Genomic DNA, 27,531 nt, shown 5'->3' with positions numbered 1-27,531 from the left:
AAACCCGGCGACCCGAGTTCGATTCCAGCTCACGGCCAACACTGGTGACGATTTCCTGAATCGGTCCCGGGCCTCGCCTAGGTCGACTCAGCCTCAAACGAGTACTTGGTGCGGTGCGTAATCAACCCCACTGGGGAGACAAAAGCGGTCGGGCGTGGTACTGGCCACCCAACCCCTCGTGTGTCGTGGCGGCCTTCATAGATGCTACTCGCTAACAGCACTTGCCCTGCACCAACAGTCTGTGGAAGGCTATACGGGGGATCTTTGTCTTCTGTGGATGTCACGGAACAAGGTGACCGCGTGGTCGCGTGCGTGGCTACGAACTTGTCGGCGGTTAACTTCGCTGGCAACGGCGAAGTGAGACGGGACTCAGACGTTCCACAGGCAACGCATCGAGTCCCAATGGGCAGGGAGACGCCGGGTTTCAAGGTTCTGATCTTTGTGAGTTTGCGGCACAGCTGCTGTAACACACACACACACAACACACACACAACACACACACACACCACACACACACACCATACTCACACACCACACTCACACACCACACACCACACACAAACAACACACCACACATGCAACACACACTCAACACACACGCAACACACACACAACACACGCACAACACACCACACTAACACACCACACACACCAAACACACACAACACACACGCAACACACAACACACACGCAACACACCACATACACACAACACATCACACACACAACACACACACACCACACACACAACACACACACCACACACACACCACACAGACAACGCACACACTCAACACACACACACCACACACACACGCAACAAACACAACACACACACAACACACCACACTCACACACCACACACAACACACCACACTCACACACCACACACAACATCGGATATTTCAATTGGCGGGTTATTAGTGCGCTTAATGCTTGCTAATCTGGTTAGGAATTCAATATTTGCTGCCACAGTTTATTCTAAAGTCATGATTGCCCGTTAATACCAGGCGAGTGTGCATTTGTCATCACATAAAGGCATTCATCCGGCCCATTAAATTGAATCTTCAACAGGCGGCGCCTCCTCCTCATCCTCCTCCTGGACAATTCGTAAATGGAATCAAACAGAATTCTTGATAAAAAGCAGAAGTCCCGTGGGGGGGGGGGGGTAGAGCTGGGGGGTTAAGGGGGAGGGGTGGGAAGGGAGGGGCTGGGGGGTTAAGGGGCGGGGTTGAGGGGGGTGCCGAGCTAAGGGGCGGGGGGTTGCAAGAAGAACAAAGTTTGTCTTAGTTAAGCTCGGCTCAATACTCTGGGATAGGAGACGTCTCTCTGCTTTGGGTTTTAAAGGGAAATAATAAATTGTCGCGTGGGGGACACGCAACGCCTCTCCGTGGTGCACGCGGTCTCGGCCAGCGCACTAGCGCACGGTTGAGAAGTCGCCGCAGGTTCGGTTCGATCCGATCCGATCCGATCACCCAGCAGTTTTGTTGCAAGCAACGGAGGAAGGTTTCTCAGATTGCCCACGTCGTATGGCGCTTTTTTCACAAGGCCACAAATGATAGCTCAACGAAGTGGCTTTTCAGCACGTGGACATGGATAGCAGCGAAATACTCTCAGTGCGCGACGTTGATTCTAAACGTGGAGGGAGCAGCCGGAGGACCCGGAGAAAAATCCACGCGACCACGAGGAGAGAGAGAGAGACACGCAAACTCCAAATATACAGCAGCAGGCGTCAGGGTCGGCATCGAACCTACGAACTCTTGCATACCAGGCGAGGTAGTTAACATCTCCTGGCCACCGTGTGCGCCCATAATATATTACGGGAGATCTCATCGGGGAGGGACTCACCGGTCGCCATCAAAATACATTTCAGCAAATGTGACCGGCTGGCTGGCAACGGCAGTGATGCAAGCAGTGACATTTGCAAGGCGCATTTCACCTGTAGATCCCAACGCGCCACCGTGCATCGGAAGCAGTGAATCTTCATGACCATTATCGCGGTCCATGCGGCAGAATAGCCCCGTAGGTCCATAATAGAGGTGTTTTTGGGATAGATCGGGTAAATATTTAAATGTGTCGTTAAAACCCGCCACCACCCGACACAACCAACTAGTAAGGGTTGTCACGTAAACAGAACGTGGCCAATTCGTCACTAGTACAGCACGCCGGTGGGTGTGTTGGAGAGCCAAGCCACAACATTGACAATCCGAGTACGACGTTTCGGCAGTAATTACAACTAGCTTCATCACACCGGCGTGCTGTACTGGTGACGAATGGCCACGTTCTGTTCACGTGACAACCCTTACTAGTTGGCTGTGTCGGGTGGTGGCGGGTTTTAACGACACATTTATATATTTACGCGATCTAACCCAACAAAAATCTCTATTATGGATGATATTGGTCGCGACGGCCCGCTACGTGTTAAAGCCCCATTAGTGTCCACTGCACATTTCGTCATTTGTATCCGCTCCGTTATCTTCCTGGCACGACTCTCTCGCGACGCCATCGTCGTCAAGCCGTGCTCTGCTCGGTATTTCTCTCTTTCCCGGTTCCTTCCATTTTTTCGAACGACACCCTTTTATTGATCTCGTTGTTGTCCATCCTACACGCGTCTGTCCAAATGCTGCCGTCAGTTTCCGTCTCATCACTGCCTGCATCATCATCATCGTCGTCGTCATCATCATCATCATCAGGTTGTCTTCTTCTATCGTGCAGACTTTTTGCTGTTAGACTTCAACGTCGGTCACTCTTCGGTGGCGGTATCCTTCTGCAGCAGAACATTTCGAGTGGCAATTATCTCATCTCCGTCACTCTTTTTCAGTGTCCAAGTCTCGCAGGCATACGAAGCTGTCCGGAACACGCGTGCCGTTCAGATGTTCAGCAGGGTCGTGTAGCTGATTTGCTTGTTTCTCCGGAAGTAGGGAATACACAGAAGGCTTTAAGTCAAATTAGAAGTCTTGCCTGCTTACAAATTCTGCCTCGTCTGTCACTTGGCAGAAACATCACTTGTTAAATAATGTAATCCCCTTTTAAGGCCACGCTGTTACTCATTAGATTACTCCCCGATGTGTTGAGTTTTATCCGAGTTTTATTTGTGCCGTTTGCGAATCGCTGCCAAATACACAGCAGCAGCAGCATCGCCAAATCAATTGTTTAATGATATCGTTTAAAGTCGAAAGCCATACGATTAGCAGCCAAACTCCCTGCCTTACTACGCGTTCAAACAAGAAAAGCACACAATTAGCTTCACTGTGGACGTATTAATAATAACTTAATATAGATTTTGTGTTTTGAAATGAACTCGCTATGCCGCGTAATGCTGTTAATCACAATATTTCGGTGAAGCGGCGAAATTTATTTTATGTTTAATCCGCAAGTGCGTGGGGAAGCGCCGGGGACGGGGTAGTGGGGAGAGACGTGGAGAGAGACGTGGTGAGGGGAGACGTGGTGAGGGGAGACGTGGTGAGGAGAGAGACGTGGTGAGGAGAGAGACGTGGTGAGGAGAGAGTCGTGGTGAGGGGAGAGACGTGGTGAGGAGAGAGACGTGGTGAGGGGAGAGACGTGGTGAGGGGAGACGTGGTGAGGAGAGAGACGTGGTGAGGAGAGAGACGTGGTGAGGGGAGACGTGGTGAGGAGAGAGACGTGGTGAGGGGAGAGACGTGGTGAGGGGAGAGACGTGGTGAGGAGAGAGACGTGGTGAGGGGAGACGTGGTGAGGGGAGACGTGGTGAGGAGAGAGACGTGGTGAGGAGAGAGACGTGGTGAGGGGAGACGTGGTGAGGAGAGAGACGTGGTGAGGAGAGAGACGTGGTGAGGGGAGACGTGGTGAGGAGAGAGACGTGGTGAGGAGAGAGACGTGGTGAGGGGAGACGTGGTGAGGAGAGAGACGTGGTGAGGGGAGAGACGTGGTGAGGGGAGAGACGTGGTGAGGAGAGAGACGTGGTGAGGGGAGACGTGGTGAGGGGAGACGTGGTGAGGAGAGAGACGTGGTGAGGAGAGAGACGTGGTGAGGGGAGACGTGGTGAGGAGAGAGTCGTGGTGAGGGGAGAGACGTGGTGAGGGGAGAGACGTGGTGAGGGGAGACGTGGTGAGGAGAGAGACGTGGTGAGGAGAGAGACGTGGTGAGGAGAGAGACGTGGTGAGGGGAGACGTGGTGAGGAGAGAGACGTGGTGAGGAGAGAGACGTGGTGAGGGGAGACGTGGTGAGGAGAGAGTCGTGGTGAGGGGAGAGACGTGGTGAGGGGAGACGTGGTGAGGAGAGAGACGTGGTGAGGGGAGACGTGGTGAGGAGAGAGACGTGGTGAGGAGAGAGACGTGGTGAGGGGAGACGTGGTGAGGGGAGACGTGGTGAGGAGAGAGACGTGGTGAGGGGAGACGTGGTGAGGAGAGAGACGTGGTGAGGGGAGACGTGGTGAGGAGAGAGACGTGGTGAGGGGAGACGTGGTGAGGAGAGAGACGTGGTGAGGGGAGACGTGGTGAGGAGAGAGACGTGGTGAGGAGAGAGACGTGGTGAGGAGAGAGACGTGGTGAGGAGAGAGACGTGGTGAGGGGAGAGACGTGGTGAGGGGAGACGTGGTGAGGAGAGAGACGTGGTGAGGGGAGACGTGGTGAGGAGAGAGACGTGGTGAGGGGAGACGTGGTGAGGAGAGAGACGTGGTGAGGGGAGACGTGGTGAGGAGAGAGACGTGGTGAGGGGAGACGTGGTGAGGGGAGAGACGTGGTGAGGAGAGAGACGTGGTGAGGGGAGACGTGGTGAGGAGAGAGACGTGGTGAGGGGAGACGTGGTGAGGAGAGAGACGTGGTGAGGAGAGAGACGTGGTGAGGAGAGAGACGTGGTGAGGGGAGACGTGGTGAGGAGAGAGACGTGGTGAGGGGAGACGTGGTGAGGAGAGAGACGTGGTGAGGGGAGACGTGGTGAGGAGAGAGACGTGGTGAGGAGAGAGACGTGGTGAGGAGAGAGACGTGGTGAGGGGAGACGTGGTGAGGAGAGAGACGTGGTGAGGGGAGACGTGGTGAGGAGAGAGATGTGGTGAGGAGAGAGACGTGGTGAGGAGAGAGACGTGGTGAGGGGAGACGTGGTGAGGAGAGAGACGTGGTGAGGGGAGACGTGGTGAGGAGAGAGACGTGGTGAGGAGAGAGTCGTGCTCGCGAACAGCACTTGCCCCAATAGTCTGTTAAAGGCTATATGGGGTATCTTTTTCTTTGGTAATGATACTGCTGCCGATGTCGGTGGTGTTCATGGTACTGCTGGTCGTGTTGGTGGTGATGTTGGTGGTATTTGTGGTGGTGGTGGTGGTGTTGGTGGTGGTGGTCTTGGTGGTGCACCCACGACTCTGCACTTTGCAGGCGAGGGGTGGATGGATCACGTGGTGATCTAAAGTGCTCGCTTGGTTGGGCTGCGAAGTGATAGCTCGGTTACAGGCGGAGTGGGATCGTGAACCCATCTGTGCAAGGATTTCAGTGGCACGCACGTCTATGCATCTGTCCCGTGACCCGGCACACCACATCCAGTATATAATACCTCTTACAACGGCCGTGGCCACCGAATCATTATGTTCAGTGGAGAAACCCCTGCATTTGCATGTTTCCCCTGGGTGGAGAAACAATACAAACGAGACAGGATCGATGCATTTTTTGTTTAAATCCATTGTCAGCTGTGAATCGTTTCAAGCCTTCATCCAATCGCCTGCTTTTTGGGAGACGCCCTTTTTTTCACGACCCCACGCCCACTTTTCAGCATAACCACGCCCACTAGTCGAATAGCCCCGCCCACTATTCGACTAAACCACGCCTACTACTCGCTAGCCCCGCCTACTACTCGCTAGCCCCGCCCACTACTCGCGTAGCCCCGCCCACTACTCGCTAGCCCTGTCTACTACTCGCTAGCCCCGCCTACTACTAGCGTAGCCCCGCCTACTGCTCGCATAGCCCCGCCTACTGCTCGCGTAGCCCCGCCCACTACTCGCTAGCCCCGCCCACCACCTTCAGATAACACTCCACAAGAATTACTCTTTTGTATGAATTGTAAATGTTGTGGCTTTCCTCTCCAACACACGACCGGTGTGTGCTGAACGAGTAACGAATTGGCGCGTTCTGTTTACGTGACAAACCTTACTAATTGGCCGCGCCGGGTGGTGGCGGGTTTAACGACACATTTTTATTTAACCCAAGACACCTCCACCACCTCCTCCACCACCACCTCCTCCACCACCACCTCCTCCACCACCACCTCTACCACCACCACCTCTACCACATCCTCCACCACCACCTCCACCACATCCTCCAGAACCTCCTCCTCCACCTCCACCACCTCCTCCACCACCTCCTCCACCACATCCTCCACCACCACCTCCTCCTCCTCCACCTCCTGCACCACCTCCTCCACCACCACCACCTCCTCCTCCACCTCCTCCACCACCACCTCCACCACCTCCACCACCTCCTCCACCACATCCTACACCACCTCCTCCACCAACTCCACCACCACCTCCTCCACCTCCTCCACCACCTCCTCCACCACCTCCTCCACCATATCCTTCACGACCACCTCCACCACCTCCTCCTCCACCACCTCCGCCTCCACCACAATCTCCTCCACCGAAGCGGGCTCGTGGGTACTGTTTATTATCCTCATGCAGGCAGGGCAGCCACACGGTAAATCATCGCTTCTATAGCGGGAGCTTTAAATATTAAGCATCGATCGGTGGAGTTTGTTGTGGAATCCTGAGCGAGCGTGAATGAAATGAATCACAAAAAAGTCAATGGTTTCAGCCGGGGCTGCGATGCGTCTGCCCTTGACATTAATCCCGCAATTGTCCGGGCGCGGTGACAGCAGTGACAAGTGGTGGCTGCGGTTACGGTTGTGCTGGTGGTGCTGGCAGTAGTGGTGGTTTGTGGTGGTGGTGGTGGTGCTGGTAGTGTAGCGGTTAGCGCGTCACGTGACAAAACCCGGCGACCCGAGTTCGATTCCCGCTCACGGCCAACACTGGTGACGATTATCTGAACCGTCCTGCGCCTCCTCCTAGGTCGACTCGGCCTCAAATGAGTACCTCGTGCGGTGTGTAATCAATCCCACTGGGGAGACAAAGACGGCCGAGCGTGGTGCTGGCCACCCACCCCCTAGTGTGCCGTGGCAGGCCTTCATAGGTGCTCGCTAACAGCACTTTGCCCCAACAGTTTGTGAGGTTACACGGGGGATCTTTGTGCTGCTGCTGCTGCTGATGGTGGTGGTGGTGATGATTCTGGTGGTCATATTCACCACGATGAACAACACACACATCAACAACACTCAACCCAGGAACACCACACAACTGGCGAATGGGGATTCGCCCGTTCATTCAATTGTAACCGTGTGCGTGTTTGTTGTTTGCTTGTTGTTGTTGTTGTTGTTCTGCCTATTGTTGTTGTGTTTATTGTTTACTTGTTTGTTGATGTTGTGTTAATTCATGCTTTTATTGTGGTGTTGATCGTTGTTGCGCTTACTGGTGTTATGTTCATTGCTGCTGTTGTTATTGTTGTGTTTGTTGTCATCCATAAGAGGTTATTTTGGGTTAGTTCGCATAAATATAAATACGTCGTTAAACCCGCCACCACCCGACACAGCCAATTAGTAAGGTTTGTCCCGTGAACACAAATTGCCAATTCGTTACTAGTACAGCACCACCGGTTGTGTGTTAGAGAGTAAAACCCACGGCGTTCCCAATTCGAGCACGACGTTTCGCCAGTAATTACAACCAGCCTCATCAGGCGACAGCCAGATTTGCGCTTGTTGTTGTTGTTGTTGTTTAACGCCGCCGTATTCATCGTCGTTGCCTTTACGGCCGTTGCGTTTATTGTTGTTGTTGAATGGGACTTGGGTTAATTATTCCGCCGGCTTGGGATGGAAGGGGCGCGCCACGCCGCTCCCTCGCGTTAATCACCCCGCGCACTCTGGCGGTTGCTGGCCTGCAGATAACGCCGCCGCCGCCGCTGCTGTTGCCGCCTTTCTAATTGTTTAATATTTAATGTTTTGATTTCCGTATAAAATTTTATGCTGCTGCTTTTGCTGCTGTTGTTTGCTCGGCGTTATTCAGGCGGCGTGTCCCGTGTACTTTTAAGCCTCGATTTAAGTCGGGGATGAATACAGCGCGGGTGCTGGAAGAGGGAGGGAGGGATGGAGCGTTGGCTGGGTCACGAAGCCCGCATGCCCAGACACCGCGTGCCAAAGCAGCTTCTGTTTCGCCGGATAGAGAGGGGGGCTAAACGAGCGCGGCACGGGCTGGAGATGAGATGGTGCTGATGCGGTACGGGATGATGTGGAGCTGAATGGACTTGCCGATGAGCGGTACCAGCGGTGTCAAGATGATCGGGCCTCTGTGGAGGAAGCTTGTGAAGTATGCTCCTGGGCAGTTGGAGGCAGTCCACCCTCCCAACAACAGCGGAAGAGCGACGCTCACAACGACGAGCGGAGCGCCGGGCGTATAAAACGCAGCGAGGTGGTGCAGTTGGTAGCACCGGCGGTGCATCTGTCCGTCATCTCATTCAGTCAACCCAAGGCATGCGGATCTGTCCCGTGACCTCTTGCCAGTAGCGAGCCTTCTCCACCTAGCCTGGCACAAGCGCCGTGGTGACGTCGCCGTCACTTAGTTGCGAGTGGCGGTTGTTGTTGTTGTTTGTGTGCGTGTCAGTGTGATGTCCCCATGTGGGGAGCGGCAGAGTGGTGGTTAGGGCACCGCTCTCCAGCATCAGTGACGATTATCCGAAATGGTCCTGCCGCCCCTCGAACCTGGGTTAACTGAAGCCTCAAAAATGAGTCCCTGGTGTGGCGCGTAAAGTAAAAACGAACAAAAAATAACCATCACCACCGTATCATTCCATGTACCGTATCACTCTGCTCAGCCTCTCAGCCCGAGAAAGTAGTTCGTCGTCGACGTGCTCACTAAACCGCGTTATAACGATGCACGTATCGCGTTATAACGGGGGGGGGGGGGGGGGTGGGGCACATTCCGCGTTGTGCGAAAAGTGTTCGCCAATGGAAAGAACCGCGTTGTAGCGAAAACGCGCTGTCGCGTGAACTCCGCCGCACGCGTTAGCGAGGACTTTACCGCCCTCACAGCAGTCGGGAAGGATCAGGAGGCGGTGTAGAAGGCACGGAGCGAGCGAGGGAGGAGGAGGAGGTGGTGGTGAGGATGGACGGCGGATTTACGAGGTCTCGCAACGGGTAAAATCCGCTGCTGGGATGGATTCGCGCGGTGGATTAACGGGGGGAAAAAAAAAGGCCGGGGCGCCCCGCGAGTGTTTCGCTATACTAAATTAAACGCGCCGCTCGCGACGACCAAGAGGCGCTTGATGGACGCGAAAGCTGCCTCCCTGCCCCCCATGATTGCGCCGTTCGTGATGCAGCGGTGATGCACCAGAATCAGAATATCTATTTAGACCTGGAGGAGGAATCCGATGAGCTATGAAGCGCTTTTTTTCGCAGGTGCCCGGTAGGGCCACGGGGTCAGAACGTTACAACAACAACAACACAAAACACAAAACACCACATCTTCTTGGTTCATTCGGTGAAGTCACGTAGAAGGGAAATAATAAAAGAATAAAAATAAAACATAATAAAATACAATTCTCACGACGTTTCGGCCACAACGCAAGCAGCCGTCCTCAGGTGAAGAACAGGTCTGTCGGAAAGACAGCGTCTGAATGAGCACCACCAAGCTTGGCGGCGTCCGACAGACCTGTTTTTCACCTGAGGACGGCTGCTTGCATTGTGGCCGAAACGTCGTGAGAATTATTTTATTATGTTCTATTTTTATTATTTTATTACTTCCCTTCTACGTGACTTTACCGAAAGAACCAAGAAGATTTGGGCTTGTCTCTTGGATTTTTCCTCACTTGATACAGTAAATCTAGCTATGACGGTCCCACCTGATAACGGAGACTTGTGTTGCCTCCGAAACGTCGTGATGTATTATTTATTTTATTATTTCTATTATTTTATTATTTATTCTTATTTTTACCTACGTGACTTTACCGAATAAACCTAAGAGTATGAATCCTTGCAGTCACGAAAGCTTCGAATCTAGAATTCTCTATACCGCTTTCATAGTGACTTTTTAGGATTCATCAAGAACAGTGGAGGCGCTGGCAATAGTTGGCCGCCCCTACCTCCTGTAGTGCGTGATGACAAATGGAAGATGATAACAAATTCAGGCTGAATCGCTTTTCTCCAGCTAAAGAACGTTTTTTTTTGGTCGAAGTTGGAATTTTGCCAACGTTTCGGGCAACGGCCCTTCCGCGCCGCACACAGAGAGGCCAAAGTAGTTGAGTGTGAGTTCGTGTCAATCTCATTCATTTATACATTTCAGAATTCATTGATTCGTAAAACGTTTTTTTTTATGGCTACAATGTTAGTGACAAATGTTTTTGGGTTTTCGTGCTCTTTGTGCTTGGGCACCACTGCCACTGGAGCAGCAACATCACAGAATCATCTGTCATTGCTGCGGTGCAGCATCCAGTTCATACTTGACTGTGCAGTGGATAGTATACAGAGTGAGGCAGCAGAGGCACGGTGACTGATCATCCAGCACTCGCTGATTTACTCTGCTCGCTTGCTCGCTCACTCACCCAGTCACCCGTTCGCTCATTCACTCACCCAGTCACCCACTTACTCACCCATCCACTCACCCAGTCATTCATTCACCCACTCACCCACTCACTCATTCACTCACTCATCCAGTCACTCACTCACCCACTCATTCATTCACTCACTCATCCAGTCACTCACTCACCCACTCACTCACCCACTCACTGACCCAGTCACCCACTCATCCCGTAACTCACCCAGTCACTCACCCACGCACCCACCCACCCACGCACTCACTCACTCACTCATCCATTCACCCACTCACTGGCTCACTCACTCACCACACTGCAGCTCACAACATTTTTATTTCTGCATCTTCCCTCGCATCGCTCCACCTTGGAATTCCCTCCCTGCAATCATCACCATCGTCGTCGTTTTTTCTTTCTCGACATCAAATTCTTGTCACCTAGCTCAACTTTGAAAAAACAAAAACGTATTACGGCTCGTCGTCGAGGATTACTTTAATCCTGCTGGTTGTTGTTGGCCGCCTGGCTGCTTCGTGCGGTGGGCTAGGCAGTCGTGTCGTGGGGAGCCTTCACGATGAAACATGTTCCTGGGGGTTACTTTTGGAGCGGGGGGGCGGGGGCGGGGCGGCTCGCTCTTTCACGCGGGGAGGGGACCAAAAGTGGCAATTGTCGGGCAGTGTTTTGACGTCTCAGATTTGTGCCCGCGAATGTCCTCGTCGAGTTGACTCACGGCCAATTCACAAATTCACCGCCATTATGAGCGTGGGCGGTTGGTAACAACGTCTCCTGATTTACCAGCGATAGTATAACGATAGGAACCTTTATCATAACGATCATCATCATCGCTAGCTGCGATCTGTCCATTGCTGGATGAAGACCTCCCCCGAGTTACCGCAATCTCTCACGCTTAGGGTCAGGATCAGTGCCATGAATCACGGTGGCTAGGAGATGTTATCTCCCTCGCCTGGTGTGCAGGAGGTTCGTGGGTTCGGATCCCGACCCTGACGCCTGCTGCTGTATATTTAGAGATTGCATGTCTTTCTCTCCACCTGGTCGTGTGGATTTGCTCCGAGTCCTCCGGTTTCTCTCTCCACGTTTAGAATGAACATCACGCGTTTAGAGTGTTTGGCTGCCATACAATTTCCACGTGATGATGATGATAAGGGGCCGTCCATAAATGACGTCACGCGATTTTGGACGATTTTTGACCCCCCCCCTCGCAGTGGGATACAAAGGCGGCGCGGCTGGGGCGGGGGGGGCAGTGGGGGGCGGTGTTGGTGGGGGGGGGGCGGTGGTGGGGGGGGGGGCGGTGTTGTTTCGCGCGATCGGATACAGAGGCGTCGTTCCCGTGCCCAACTTCGTCGAATCAAAACACCACTCAGACTAGCGCGCGACGCGCCTCTCCCCCATGCATTATTCACGCAGCCGCCGCTTATTGCATTAAACAACGGCGGTCACATCTAACGCCGCGTTGCGTGCTGGGGGAAAGGTTGGCACTTATATTTATTTTATTATCAAAGGGCCCCCCCCTCCCCCCCCCAAAAAAGCCCTTACCAAACGCGCGACTTTTCCACGCGAGCAAAAAATTGTTTCATGCATAATGCAAGCTGCTGTCGATTTGTCTGTCTGTCGGTGGTTGTGTCGGTGGTGTCGGTGGTGGTGATGACACTGGCGGTGCTGGTGGTGGTGGTGGTAATATCGGTGGCATGGTTATTGGTGGTTGTGGCAGAGCGGTGAACGCGCTGCGCGCTACGCTACGAACCTGGTTCGATTCCCCGCTCTCACGGCTAACACGGGTGATGGATATCTGAACCGGTACTTGGGCCTCCCCTAGGTCGACTTAGCCTCAAATGAGAACCTGGTGCGGTGTGTAAAAATGTCAGCACTGGGGAGACAAAGGCGGCCGGGCGCGCTGTTGGCCACCCACCCCCTCGAGTGCCGTGCGGCCTTCACAGGTGCTCACGAACACCACTTGCTCTAGCGGTCTGTTCGGGATATACGGGATCTTTGTCTTTATGCGGGGGCGGGGGGAGGGTGCGGGGGGGGGCTATAGGACGAGTTGTTCGAGATTTGGAGGAAGAGGAGGGGGGGCGGGGCGGGGGGAGGGGAGGAGGGTGCGGGGGAGGGGGGGCTATTGGGGCGAGGGGGGAGTTACTCGAGATTTGGAGGAAGAGGAGGGGGGGAGAGGAGGGGGGGAGGAGGAGGGGGGGAGGAGGGGGGGGAGGAGGAGGGGGAGGAGGGGGGGAGGAGGAGGGGGGGAGGAGGAGGGGGATGAGGGGGGGGGAGGAGGAGGGGGGGAGGAGGAGGGGGGGGAGGAGGAGGGGGGGAGAGGAGGGGGGGAGGAGGAGGGGGGGAGGAGGAGGGGGGGAGGAGGAGGGGGGGAGGAGGAGGGGGGAGAGGGGAGGAGGGGGGGAGGAGGAGGGGGGAGAGGGGGAGGAGGAGGGGGGAGGAGGGGGAGGGAGGGTGCGCGCCCTGGGCATAGACCCCGGCAGCGATCAGAAGCGCGCGGCAGCCCAGTGAGCTGACAAGGACATCAGCTTCCCCCCACGGGGTTCGCCTCTCATCGTGATCGGCGGCATGGATCGGCCGCTCCGTGGGCTCCCCCCCCCCCCATCTAGCCGGCTTGTCGATCATCTCGTGCAAGGGCGATGAGGAGGAGCAAGCAGCAGGAGGATGGGCCCATGCTCGTGTGTGTCTGTGTGTGTGTCTGTGTGTCTGTGTGTGTCTGTGTGTGTACTGTGTGTGTGTCTGTGCGTGTCTGTGTGTGTACTGTGTGTGTGTCTGTGTGTGTGTACTGTGTGTACTGTGTGTGTATTGTATGTGTGTCTGTGTGTGTGTGTGTACTGTGTGTGTGTATTGTATGTGTGTCTGTGTGTGTGTGTACTGTGTGTGTCTACTACTACTGCTACTACTGCTGCTCTTGCTGCTACTGCTGCTACTACTGCCGCATAGAGCGAGGACGTATACCCCTATTAACGAATGGGCGCGGAACAAAATTTAACAAACGAGATTGTAACAAACAAACAAACAATTGTTAATACAATAATCAGATAAAAACCACGCTTCGCCGATGATCACTATTAACAGCGAAGCAGGTGTGAGCTCGGCTGCCAAATATCTGCCCCCCCCCCTCCACTCACACTTGGATTTAGGACGGCGACTCTGGCTGTAAAACATCGCCCGCCTGCACCTAACGAGCCCACTTGCTGACACTTTGCGATCGATGCGTTAATCGATGGCCCTTATTTATAGCCAGGTTGGGTCCACGATGACTCGCCGTCGCCTGGCTCATGTTTTTCATTTTTGATCATCATCATCAACATCATCAACAACATCAACATCATCATCAACATCATCATGGTTGTCGTCAGCCATGGTCTGTCCGCTGCTGTACGAATGCTCCCGCCCCCTTCCCAAGCCCTATCGCTTGTCTATCATCAACATCATCATCAACATCATCATCATCGGCTATGATCTATCCACCGGTGGACATAGGCAGTGCCGGATTATCCCAGTAGCAAAAGTAGCTACAAATGCAACGGGCCCCCGCACTTTTTAAGTGCCCCGTGCTAAATGCTTTCAAGATATCAATTCGGATCCAGTGATTCTGCACTTGCTCTATTACTATAGTACTATACTGCCTTCAACTATTATGAACGACTGGCTATGTAATGTTAGCGATTTGTCGTATTATCTGGCTGTATAGAAAATAAATAAAAAAGTTACTTTTTTATGCAAGTAAAAAATGTGTGTATTTGAATATTTACGTGTTTTTTTTATTGAGGGCCCTTTTATAACATCCAACACTGGATGTAGGCCTTGCCCCCCCCTCGCCATGCTTCGGTATACAGCAGAGCATCGCAATATCCTGCAGCTGGAAACCAATCCGCAATGCATCGCGTGTGCCAATGTGCTTTTCGCCCATGGGCATAAACTCAATGTCAGGATTTTTTGTTGTTCTTTTTCTGTGTGTGCGTGAGAGATGACGAGGGATGATGGGGACGCGTGTGTGGGTAGGTGTGTGTGTGTTGGGGGCGGTGTGGGTAGGTGTGTTGCGGCAAGTGCTGTTAGCGAGCACCTCTGAAGGCCGGAACGGTACACAAGGGGGTGGGTGGCCAGCACCACGCCTGACCGCCTTTGTCTCCCCAGTGACGATTATTTTAAACACCTCTTTGAGGCTGAGTAAACCTAGGGGAGGCTCAGGACCGGTTCAAGTAATCGTCACTGGTGTTGTCCGTGAGCGGGAATCGAACTCGGGTCGCCGGGTTCGCACCGCTACACTACCGCTCCCACCTAAATGCACACACACAGACACGTGTACACGTTCACATGGTCCTAGTGGTAGTGCATTGGCCGCGTGTTGCAGAGATCCGCGGTTCGAATCCAGTGGCCTGCCCTGATTATTACCGCGAACGCAACAATAGGACTGCGTGCCGTCTGCTTCACCGACGGCGGACATAACAAAAACTATATATTGATCTATATATTAGTCGCTAACGCCATTTGCAAGAGCAGGCCATTGTGTGCCGTTGTCAAAGTTGGAAGTTGTAACCTTGTGTGACGGTAAATGTTGAGCGAGGAATTAAGCCGTGGACATGCAGGTTTCACTCGCCCCCAAAAAGTCGCTCTGCTACGCGGTTTGAAATCACTGTGCATGCGGCTGTGCGATCGAGCGTGGAACCACACTGTGTGTGTGTACTGTGTGTGTACTGTGTGCGTACTGTGTGCGTACTGTGTGTGTGTGCTCTGTGTGTACTGTGTGTGCTGTGTGTGTACTGTGTGTGTACTGTGTGTGTGTACTGTGTGTGTACTGTGTGCGCTAGTTGGCAGGCAGCTATCTTCCTCGTGCGGTTTCGCTTTGTGCACACTTGTTTTGGAACGCATCTACTACTACTACTGCCGCTGTGTAGAGCGAGAGACACCTGTACCGATGGATCGTGTTCTCAAGGAGCTCTGTGTTGTTGCGTTTCGTTGGCAGGGCTCACACAGGACTCGCTCAGCTTGGAGTCTCTGCAGCCCTCTCTGGGATGAACCCAGCCCCCGGCCCACCACCCCGAGACGTCCACGCACTTCCCTTGGAGAGTGGAGTAGCTCTGGTGCTGGCTACCGACTCGCCCTCCTTCCAACCCATCGGCCGACTCACCCGCCACCTGGCCGACCCACCCACCCACCGACAAGCCAACTTGCCGCTCACCGACCGTCTCAACCACCGGCCGACTCAACCACCCACCGACAAACCAACTTGCCGCCCATTGACCAACTCACCCACCCACCGACTCACCCACCCACCGAGCAACCGACTCACCCACCGGTTGACTCATCCACCCACCGGCCGACTCACCCATCCACGCACCAACTCACCCATCAACCAACTCACCCACCCACCATCTCACCCACCAACCGACTCACCCACCCACCCACCGAGCAATCGACTCATCCACCGGCCGACTCACTCACCCACCGGCCGACTCACCCACTCGACCCACCAACTCACCCACCCACCAAATCACCCACCCACCAACTCACCCACCCACCAACTCACCCACCCACCAACTCACCCAGCCACCCACCCATTAACTCACCCACCCACCCACCAACTCACCCACCCACCCACCCACCAACTCACCCACCCACCCACCAACTCACCCACCCACCAACTCACCCAGCCACCCATCCATCAACTCACCCACCCACCCACCAACTCACCCACCCACCCACCCACCAACTCACCCACCCACCAACTCACCCAGCCACCCATCCATCAACTCACCCACCCACCAACTCACCCAGCCACCAACCAACTCACCCACCCACCCACCAACTCACGCACCCACCCACCCACCCACCGACCAACCAACCGACTCGCCAGCCAGCCCGCCCGCCCGCCCGTCCGCACCAAACCCAACCGGCCGCCTCACCAAAAACCCACCGTTGCAAGGCTGCTGGTGAAACCTGAGAATCTTCCCGACAGCTCGCAATATCCTTCTGTGCTCGTTAAGGGCGAGTGGGGAGGCAGGGAGGGAGCGAGGGGTGGGGGGGAGATAGAGGGTGGGAGTCGGGAGGCTGTGGAACCCATCCCAGATTGTATGGCGGCACTGCTGATAATTAGCCTGCGCGCTATTTATAGCCGAACAGGGAGGCACCCGCTGAGACATCGGATGGGCCTCTCTCTCAAGGGAGAGCTGGAAGGGGGGGTTGGGATGAGTGCACCGACAGGGAGGGACTTTCACGGACAAAACGAAACGTCCCCTAGGTCTACTCAGCCTCAAATGGGTACCTGGCGCGGCGTGCAAACATCGCCACCAGGGAGACGAAGGCGGGCGGGCGGCCGGGCGTGGTGCTGGCCACCCACCCCCTCGTGTGCCGTGCAGACCTTCATAGGTGCTCCTCGCTAACAGGACTGTCTGTTGACGCTACGTGGGGGGGGGGGGGGATCTTTGTCTCGGTGTGCACGTGTGTGTGCACGCGGTTGATGTGCGTGTGTGCGCGCGTTCAGTGGCCTTTGTGCGCAGTTCGATTCCCGCTCGCGACCGCCGACAACCGGTGACGATTATCTGCACAGGCCACGGGCCTCCCCTAGGTCGACTCGGCCCTAAATGAGTGCCTCTGCTTGCGATGTGCAACCGCCAGAGGAGGCCGGGGCCGTGGTGCTGGCCACCCACCGGCCCTCACGCGCCGTGCCCCAGCCCTCGTAGGGGAGGGAGTCGTTCAACGGCACTTGCCCCCCCCTTGCCCCCCCCCTTGCCCCCCCCCTTGCCCCCCCTTGCCCCCCCTTCTTGCCCTCCCTTGCCCCCCCCCTTGCCCCCCTGCCCAAGAAGTACCGCCGAAGCTGCCCCCCGCGTCTTGGTTACGCATCTGCGATCGGTCTGCCCACGTGGGTGTTGTGTGTCCTTGTGCGCGCGTGCGAGGCGCGCTCGACGATCCGCGCCCTTCGGGGCGATGAAACGCGAGAAGTCTTCTCGTCGACGCCACGGGAGACCGCCTGCAGCAGCAGCAGCCGCCCCCCCCTCCCCCACGGACGACGTGGGCCCCCCACGGACAACGCGGGTGAGGTTACAAAGTATAACAAAATAAAAGCGGGCAGTTTCGGTCGATGAAGCGAGCTCATCCTCTGTCTCTCTCTGATCGCTGTCACGCGGTGGTTCTTAACCTTCACGGCAGCCTTGGCGCCCATTTGATTCTCAAATCGTTACAGAGGTTTGATGGAACAAAGTTAGTCGTAGCTTCCGTGCCCCGTGCCTAATAAACAAAAATACTCATTCTGGGCACGTCTCGTAGCCCCAGAAAGGGCACCCGGCACGCCCCAGGCTAAGAAACGCCGCTTTAAAGAAACGAGCACGAACGACACGCACGGATAGAGACGTACAAACAGACACGCAGGGTAATAAGACACGCACGGGCACACAGACGGGCAGGCAGACGGACACACGGACAGACGGACGAGCACAAAGACAGACAGACACACAGACGGACACACAGACAGACACACAGACAGACACACAGACGAACACACAGACGGATGTAAGGACACACGGATGGCTTTACGGATAGGCACACAGATGGACACACAAATGGACAGACACAGACAGACAAAGATTCTCCGTGTAGCCTTAACAGACTGTCGGGGCAAGTGCTGTTAGCGAATAGCACCTATGAAGGCCGGCATGGTACACGAGGGGATGGGTGGCCAACACCACGCCCGGCCGCCTTTGTCTCCCCAGTGGTGATGTTTTTACACACCGCACCAGGTACTCATTGGTGGCTGAGTCGACCTAGGGGAGGCCCAGGATCGGTTCAGATAATCGTCACTGGGTGTTGGCCGTGAGCGGGAATCGAACCCGGGTCGCCGTGTTCGTAGCGTAGCGCGCTAACCGCTAGACCACAAAGACAGTAGGGGCAAGTGCTGTTAGCGAGCACCTATAACGGCCGGCACAACACACCAGGGGGTGGGTGACCAACACCACGCACACACACACACATACACGTGCACACGTACGCACACACACACACACGTGCACACACACACACGTACACACGCACACACACACGTGCACACGCACACACACGCACACACACACACGTGCACACACACGTACACGCACACACACACGTGGACACGTGTGCACGCACACAGAGGATACGCGAGTTCACCGCCGCAGGTGCGACTACGCCGCTCGTCTGTTGTGATCTGCCATCGTCTGGCCCGCGCCTCTCCAGTCCGCTGTCAATAAAGCCGATTGCATTGCCAGAGGTGTGAGCCGAACAGTCTTACAGCCCGGAGTGTTCGAGCAGCATAATCCTACACACACCGCCCCCCCCCCATCTCCCAGCACCTTCGTACGGGAGTGGGGTTTGGTGCTTAATCCGAAATGCATTTTGTTCTGTGGCGGCGGGCGCTGTTAGAGAAATTGGATGGCGATGACAGATGCGAGTAATAGCTGCGAGTGCGGAATGTAATGACAATTTGAGAATCTTATGAAGAAGATGTTCTGGGTTTTGTTGCGGTCCGCTGGGAGCGGCACGGTGCTGGCGAGGAGAGGTGTGGGGGGTGGTGGTGGGGGATGGTGGGGGGGTGGTAGTGGTGGGCGATGGTGGGGGGTCGTGGTGGGGGGTGTGGGGGCGTGTGGGGGGGTGGTGGGGGGGTGGTGGGTGGTTTGTGGAGGGGTTTGTGGGGAGGGTGGTGGGGGGGGGTTTGTGGGGAGGGGTGGTGGGGGGGTGTAGGGGGGTGGTGGGGGGGTGGTGGTGGGGGGTGTTGCACGGTGTGGTCGTTCGGAGTGTCGTGGACTCGGCAGCGAGCACTGCGAGTGAGTGAGTGGTGGGTGAGTGAGTGCATGGTGAGTGAGTGGTGAGTGCGTGGTGAGAGAGTGGTGAGAGAGTGCGTGGTGAGAGACTGAGTGCGTGGTGAGAGAGAGTGAGTGGTGAGTAAGTGCGTGGTGAGTGAGTGCGTGGTGAGAGAGAGTGAGTGGTGAGTAAGTGCGTGGTGAGTGAGTGCGTGGTGAGAGAGTGCGTGGTGAGAGAGAGTGAGTGAGTGCGTGGTGAGTGAGTGCGTGGTGAGTGAGTGTGGGGTGGGGGTTGTGGTGGGAGGGGTGAGAGGGGGGGGATATGAGGAGAGAAAGGGGGGAAGAGGAGATTCGATGGCAGAGTCGGGGGGGGGTTGGGCTCGGGGGAGAGGAGAGTTGGGGCTGGCGGTGGTGGTGGTGGTGGGGGGGGATGAGATAACAGGAGGAGGGGAACCGAGAGGGGTAAGGAGAACGATGGGTGGGTGGGGGGCTGCTCGACAAGTCGAGGAGCAGGCCAGCCGGTGCGAGAGCATCTCATTAGAGGTCTCTCTCTCTCCTTTCTTGTTTTTTGCGCAAGAGGCCGCGCTGCCCCGGGGCTCTGAGAGCGCTAAGCACGCGCGGGGCTCTCGTTCATCACCCCCCCCCCCCCACGTGTCCTCACCCCGCCCCCCACGTGCCCCCCCACTCCCCTCCACGTGTGCCCCCCCCCCTACCGCCACCGATCCCGCCTCCGAGCTCATCACGACACGTGCGGCCTGCCTCTGTCAGAGCCCACCACTCACCCCTCTCTGCTGAGAGCGAAGTGGCTGCTTTCCTGGGCGCCACGGTGGCTAGGAGATGTTGACTACCTCGCCTGGTCTACAGGAGGTCGTGGGTTCCATCCCGACCCTGACTACGCCTGCTGCTGTATATTTGGAGTCTGCGTCTCTCTCTCTCTCATCATCATCACGGTGGCTAGGAGATGTTGACTACCTCGCCTGGTCTACAGGAGGTCGTGGGTTCCATCCCGACCCTGACTACGCCTGCTGCTATATATTTTGAGTCTGCGTCTCTCTCTCTCTCTCTCATCATCATCACGGTGGCTAGGAGATGTTAACTACCTCGCCTGGTCTACAGGAGGTCGTGGGTTCCATCCCGACCCTGACTACGCCTGCTGCTATATATTTGGAGTCTGCGTCTCTCTCTCTCTCTCATCATCATCACGGTGGCTAGGAGATGTTAACTACCTCGCCTGGTCTACAGGAGGTCGTGGGTTCCATCCCGACCCTGACTACGCCTGCTGCTATATATTTGGAGTCTGCGTCTCTCTCTCTCTCTCATCATCATCACGGTGGCTAGGAGATGTTAACTACCTCGCCTGGTCTACAGGAGGTCGTGGGTTCCATCCCGACCCTGACTACGCCTGCTGCTGTATATTTGGAGTCTGCGTCTCTCTCTCTCTCATCATCATCACGGTGGCTAGGAGATGTTGACTACCTCGCCTGGTCTACAGGAGGTCGTGGGTTCCATCCCGACCCTGACTACGCCTGCTGCTGTATATTTGGAGTCTGCGTCTCTCTCTCTCTCATCATCATCACGGTGGCTAGGAGATGTTGACTACCTCGCCTGGTCTACAGGAGGTCGTGGGTTCCATCCCGACCCTGACTACGCCTGCTGCTATATATTTTGAGTCTGCGTCTCTCTCTCTCTCTCTCATCATCATCACGGTGGCTAGGAGATGTTAACTACCTCGCCTGGTCTACAGGAGGTCGTGGGTTCCATCCCGACCCTGACTACGCCTGCTGCTATATATTTGGAGTCTGCGTCTCTCTCTCTCTCTCATCATCATCACGGTGGCTAGGAGATGTTAACTACCTCGCCTGGTCTACAGGAGGTCGTGGGTTCCATCCCGACCCTGACTACGCCTGCTGCTATATATTTGGAGTCTGCGTCTCTCTCTCTCTCTCATCATCATCACGGTGGCTAGGAGATGTTAACTACCTCGCCTGGTCTACAGGAGGTCGTGGGTTCCATCCCGACCCTGACTACGCCTGCTGCTGTATATTTGGAGTCTGCGTCTCTCTCTCTCTCATCATCATCACGGTGGCTAGGAGATGTTAACTACCTCGCCTGGTCTACAGGAGGTCGTGGGTTCGATCCCGACCCTGACTACGCCTGCTGTATATTTGGGGCTTGCGTGCGTGTGTGTGTGTCTCTCTCTCTCCCTGTGGTCGCGTGGATTTTTCTTCTCTCTCTCTGGGTCCTTCGGTGTTTTTTCCCTCCACATGTTCGGATCAACGTGGCTGGCTGCTGCTGTAAATGTCCACGTGATGAAAAGCCAACTTTGTCCGGCTATCATTTGTGGTGGCCAGGTCGCTTCTAAAAATTAAGAAACGAGCTATAGAGCTCAGTGGTGCCTTACCTGGTCAAATAAAAATAGTCGTGGCAGCAGTAGTTCCTCCTCTGCTTGCAGCCCTGTGGTCTGGAACTCCCCAAACTATCCACGTCACGGCCGCGAGAATTCGGTGATTGTGAGGTGGGAGACTTGGGGAAGTTGGGGGGATGGTGTTAATGGTTGGCTAAGTACGGTGCGAAAGAAGTTCAACTTTACGTACAGAGAACACGCTAGTGCTCACCTTTCACTCATTCCCTCGTCGTCATGAGAGAATATAGTACATCTCATTTTCACGTAATTTTCACCTTTATTTAAGGCCTCAATCTCGTTAATTTGCAACAACAACACGAAATGTTGTCACCACACGTTACGTGAGTGTTGATGACTGGAAATGGCGCGTCGGGCATCGAATACTTCACGGAACCGTGTGCCTTGCTTTGTTGCGGGGCTTGAATAACTTTAAATAGGTTTGTTTAAAACAAAATTATCATAATTTTCTTGGTTCTTTCGGTAAAGTCACGTAGAAGGAAAATAATAAAATAATAAAAATAAAACATAATAAAATAATTCTCACGACGTTTCGGCCACAACGCAAGCAGCCGTTATGGCCGAAACGTCGTGAGAATTATTTTATTATGTTCTATTTTTATTATTTTATTATTTTCCTTCTACGTGACTTTACCGAAAGAACCAAGAAGATGAATCCCTGCAGTCACGAAAGCTTTAAATCGAAATTATCATAATTGTTAGTTGTTACTGGAATAATATTCGTAACATTTTTTTTACGAATCATCCAACCACCGTACTGTGGACTCACAGCACGGATGGGCGCGGTTGGCCTTTACCTGGATTCGAACTTGGATCTGGCCAAAGGGTGTTCCCTCGTGCTGCTGCGCTAACCGCTGCACCGCCGCTCCTCCGCACGCGTGAGTCGAGGGCACAACGATAGACTCAAGGTCGTCGGGTTCATAGCGCAGTGCTATTACATAACAGCGCCTATTATCACAGATATATACAAAAACAAAGATCCCCCGGATAGCCTCAACAGGCTGTTGGGGCAAGTGCTGTTAGCAAGCACCTTTGAAGACCGGCACGGCACACGAGGGGGTGGGTGGCGAACACCACGCTCGGCCGCCTTTGTCTCCCTAGTGACGATGTTTACACACCGCACCAGGTACTCATTTGAGGCTGAGTCGACCTAGGGGAAGCCCAGGACCGGTTGAGATAATCGTGACCGATGTTGGCCCGGGGCGCCGGGCTCGTAGCGCAGCGCGTTGACCGCTGCACTACCTCTCCCCGTGCACACAACGGCACACTCACCCACCCACTCACTCACTCACCCACCCACTCACCCACACACTCACCCACCCACCCACTCACCCACCCATTCCCCCACACACTCACCCACTCACTCACCCACCCACACACCCACTCACCCACCCACTCACTCACCCACCCACACACTCACCCACAAACTCACCCACCCACTCACTCACCCACCCATTCACCCACACACTCACCCACAGACTCACCCACACACTCGCACACCCACTCACCCACCCACCACACCGCAGCTCACAAACAATCGAAATCGTCTGCTCCTACCCTCGCACCGCTCCACGTCGGATAGTCCCTGCCATCATCGTAACCCTTTCCAACCCCAAGCTCGCGTAATAAATAACCTTGCTCAGCCTAAGGAACGGGTCAACTCTTTATCCGTTACAGCTCAAGTTTAACTGCGCCGTTTGCTGCTGGCCGCTTGGCGTTTTCGAGCCGGTGCTTGGGTGTTCCCCTCAACATTTAAATTCAACGTCACGCGTTTAGGGGACTTGGAAGCCCTAAATTCGATGGTGAGCGACTCGGGTGGGCTGTCATTTGTGGCCAGGTCGCTTCTGAAAATAAAGCTGTACAGCTCAGTAAGCCTTTCCTGTGAAGTATTGGAAAATGACGGCAGGAAACTCCTTGACGGGAACACACTTCTTTTATTAAATCTTGACTTGTAACAATACAACGCGTGGCCTCTCTTCTTCACACCGCACTTCTCTTGACTCAGGATTCTGTGCTGCCGGCTCTCTGTGCCTCGTGTAGACTTTGCCTCTCTCTCGCTGGCTACACCGTATGCATACTCGGCTCGTGCAGACCGTTCTCTCTCGCTGGCTACACCGTATGCATACTCGGCTCGTGCAGACCGTTCTCTCTCGCTGGCTACACCGTATGCATACTCGGCTCGTGCAGACCGTTCTCTCTCGCTGGCTACACCGTATGCATACTCGGCTCGTGCAGACCGTTCTCTCTCGCTGGCTACACCGTATGCATACTCGGCTCGTGCAGACCTTTCTATCTCGCTGGCTACACACTATACATTACTCAGCTCGTGTAGACCTTTCTATCTCGCTGGCTACACACTATACATTACTCAGCTCGTGTAGACCTTTCTATCTCGCTGGCTACACACTATACCTTACTCAGCTCGTGTAGACCTTTCTATCTCGCTGGCTACACACTATACCTTACTCTCTTCTACTCTCCATTTCTCTCCTCTCCGGGCTCTATCTCTACACCTTCGTCTTCATTCTTAGATGGTTCCACTTCTGCCCCTTGCTCCTCTGTGCATCACCTTATATACCCCTTCTTCCCGGGAGACGGAGCGGATGCGGACCTCAACGTCGGCACCGCTCCTCCGTTACCCAATCCCCACGCGCTATCCCCACGATCCGGTTCCGCTCAGCGCGTGTTTCCACTCTCCGACCAATCACACCGCGCTGCTACCCGATCACTCCCTCTGGGCGCGTCACCGGCACACAGCCAATCAGCAGCACTACCCCCACCCGCGCACTGACGCCTGCTCCTCCCCGTCAGCACGCGTCACCACACACACACCCGTACATACGCGCTGGCACACGACATATACACCCAGCGCGTATCACCACTACATCACCCCCTCCCACATAGCTCGCAGCCGGCCCGGCTGCTAACAACAACCAACCACGACGATAAAACGACAACCAACAAAAAAAAACCCCATAACCCCCCGAGTGTGCCCCGTAACATAACACAACAACAACAACAACAAGAATAACTATGTACAGATTGACAATGAACGCGAAAAGTCAACAATAACACGATACGAGCAAATACGAAACGAACGCGCCCCACGTCCCTGCGACTACACGCAGTGACGAGGCGCTCCAGCTGCCCCGACTCCTCACGAGGCAGGTCATGCAAAGTAGCACGACCTGGCGCGAGTCCGTCTGGCTGGTCCATCGTATGGGGCGGGACACTGACGACCGTCCGGCGGTTCCGGCCGCTCCAGACGGCGCGGAACGGGCCTGAAAGGGCCGGCCCCGCCGCGGAGATCCGGCCGCCGGTGATCGGCAGCTGTCAGTTCCGAGACACCTGGGAGCAGATCAGGCGACAATACGTGTGGATCAGGCAGAGACATTTCCCCCTCTGGGTCGCCGGTCACGTCACACGCCCGGCCATCACGACACAAGGGGAGGCCATATGGAGGCGAGAACGGTTTCAGTCGGGAGGGGTGAACGTACCACCGGCGCTTTCCCCACTTTATCTGAACGCACTGGGGCCGTGCAACGCGCACGACCTCCACGGGTCCCCTCCACGGTCTCAACAATTTAGGCGACGTAGCCAAGGGTGCCTGAGGGCAATGCAGCCAGGCCCTGTCACCTGGTTTCCATTCGTGCATGGACACCTTCCGTGCCCGCAACCGTTCATTAGCAATTTGGCGAGCCCGCGAATTAAGCCGTGCGGCCTCCCTCGCCTCTGTCAGCTTATGAATATTAAACTTAATATGTTCTGCCAAATTAGAATTAGTTCGTGGAGCGGACAGGCCAAGTTGCGTTTCTATTGGCGGGTCAGCTTCCCGACCGTACATCAAATAGAATGGGGAAAACCCCGTAGCTGCATGGGGGGCCATTCTATACGCGGCAAGGACTCCCGGGACCTGCAGGTCCCAATCTACATGTGCCTCGCACACCTGCTGGCACAGCATGGAAGTCAAGGTTTTGTGGAGTCTCTCCACCATCCCGTCAGTCTGCGGGTGGTACGGGGAGGTACGCACCTTCTTGGTACCCAACAGATCGCACACCTCTTGCAACAATTTACTCGAAAATTTTTTACCTTGGTCGGTCAGCAGGCGTTCGGGAGCCCCCTTGTCCAGGACATAGCCCTGGACGAAGGCATCCGTCACAGCCGCTGCCGACTGGTTAGCGAGAGGCCACGCCATAGGCCATCGGGTAAAGTATTCGACCCCCACTAACAAATATTTATTCCCTCTCGGCGTGACTGGGAAGGGCCCCAAAATATCGAGTGCAACGAGCTCGTTGGTACGCGAGACCTGAATAGATTGCAGCGGTGGATTAGCTGCCACGGCCGGTGGTTTACGCCTGGCGCACTCAACGCACCCCTTCAGAATATGCACCACATCACTTCCCATTCCCGGCCAGTAATAGTCACGCTGAAGCAGGGCAAGCGTCTTGTTAACTCCCAAGTGCAAGAGGCGTTCGTGTGCCGCCAAGACAACCCTCCCCCTCACAGCGGAAGGCACCACGAGTGCGTTCCGCCGGGACAAACTGTCCCATTTCAATAACACGCCCCGCTCAAGTACATAGGAGCCGGTACGCTCCTGGTCCCCCTCGGGACCCCCAACCTTGCGGCGCAATGCTAGCAGCGAGCTGTCCGCCATCTGGAGGCGGCCCCATTCGCTGAGCGACAGCGAGAGCAGCGAGTCCCGACCCTGAGAGGCAGTGGAATCATCCCCACTCGGTGCGCCCGCTGTCGCAGCCAGTGCCCCCATCTCCCCCGCAAGCGTCGGTTTACAGCGCGCCGATCCCGACAAACACGCGCATTCATCACAAGGCAACAACCGCGACAAGCAATCGGCATTCGTGTGTCGCAACCCCTTACGGTACGTAGTCGTAAACTGATAGTCCTGGAGGACTTCCAACCAACGCGACAACTGGCCCGAGGGCTGGGCGACCCTCAATGAATACTGTAGCGCCGCGTGGTCCGTTCGGACTGTAAAGTGACGACCATACAGATATGGCCTAAACTGCTGCACAAAAAAAACAATGGCAAGCAGCTCGCGACGGGTGACACAGTAGCGCTGCTCCGCCGGAGACAACACCCTACTACCGTAGGCGACAACTCTTTCGACACCCCCAACGACTTGGGATAGCACCCCCCCAATGCCCGTGTTGCTAGCATCCGTGTCCAGCAAAAAGGGACTGGCAAAATCGGGATAACACAAGGGTGGGGCACCCACCAAGGCGTCCCGGAGGGAGCGAAACGCGGCCTTCTCCTCCGGTCCCCATTTGAACTTCACTCCTTTCGCCGTTAGAGCGTGCAAGGGTTTTGCAATAGTGGCGAAGTGCTCAACGAACCGCCGATAATAAGAAGCAAACCCGATGAAACTACGCACGTCGGAAACGGACGTAGGTGTCGGCCATGAACCGACACAATCCGTCTTCGCGGGATCGGTGGAGATCCCCGAAGAATCGACAATGTGACCCAAGTATCTAACGGACCTACGAAGGAGGTGACATTTGGCCGGTTTAAATTTCAACTTAGCCGATCGCATTCGCAAGAACACCCCTCTCAATCGCCGGAGGTGTTCCTCAAACGTTTTACTGAAAACAATGACATCGTCCATATAAATCAAGCATGTATCCCACTGCAAGCCCGACAAAACCAGCTCCATAAGTCGCTGAAACGTCGCTGGAGAGGAGTGAAGTCCCATGGGTAACCGGTTAAACTGGAACAGCCCCCCTGGAGT

At 55.2% G+C, this 27,531-nt stretch overlaps 2 protein-coding genes across 8 annotated transcripts in view; both read left to right on the top strand.

Annotated features, from left to right (window-relative positions):
- The window catches only part of LOC144933039 (uncharacterized), a 69,934-nt gene extending 53,316 nt beyond the window's left edge, over positions 1-16,618 (top strand). For 3 of the 7 annotated variants that reach the window (XR_013636972.1, XR_013636974.1, XR_013636973.1), the window contains exon 3: positions 15,565-16,144. Coding sequence is in view for 1 of the 7 variants with exons in the window: in XM_078857498.1 (XP_078713624.1) it covers positions 15,565-16,542 (978 nt within the window). In the remaining 6 variants the exon portion in view is untranslated. Of the gene's footprint in view, positions 1-15,564 lie in introns of all 7 variants that reach the window. The other 4 variants (XR_013636971.1, XR_013636969.1, XR_013636970.1 and 1 more) reach the window with 3 other exon arrangements.
- Positions 16,619-16,672: 54 nt separating this feature from the next.
- LOC144932948 (uncharacterized) overlaps positions 16,673-27,531 on the top strand; it is a 44,916-nt gene continuing 34,057 nt past the window's right edge. The window contains exons 1-2 of the mRNA XM_078857348.1: positions 16,673-16,678; positions 17,282-17,633. Of these exons, the coding sequence (XP_078713474.1) occupies positions 16,673-16,678; positions 17,282-17,633 (358 nt within the window). The remainder of the gene's footprint in view (positions 16,679-17,281; positions 17,634-27,531) is intronic.

Source organism: Lampetra fluviatilis, chromosome 6 (assembly GCF_964198595.1).
Source record: "Lampetra fluviatilis chromosome 6, kcLamFluv1.1, whole genome shotgun sequence".
NCBI classification, from domain to species: domain Eukaryota; kingdom Metazoa; phylum Chordata; class Hyperoartia; order Petromyzontiformes; family Petromyzontidae; genus Lampetra; species Lampetra fluviatilis.
This window is presented reverse-complemented; position numbering and strand designations above follow the sequence as displayed.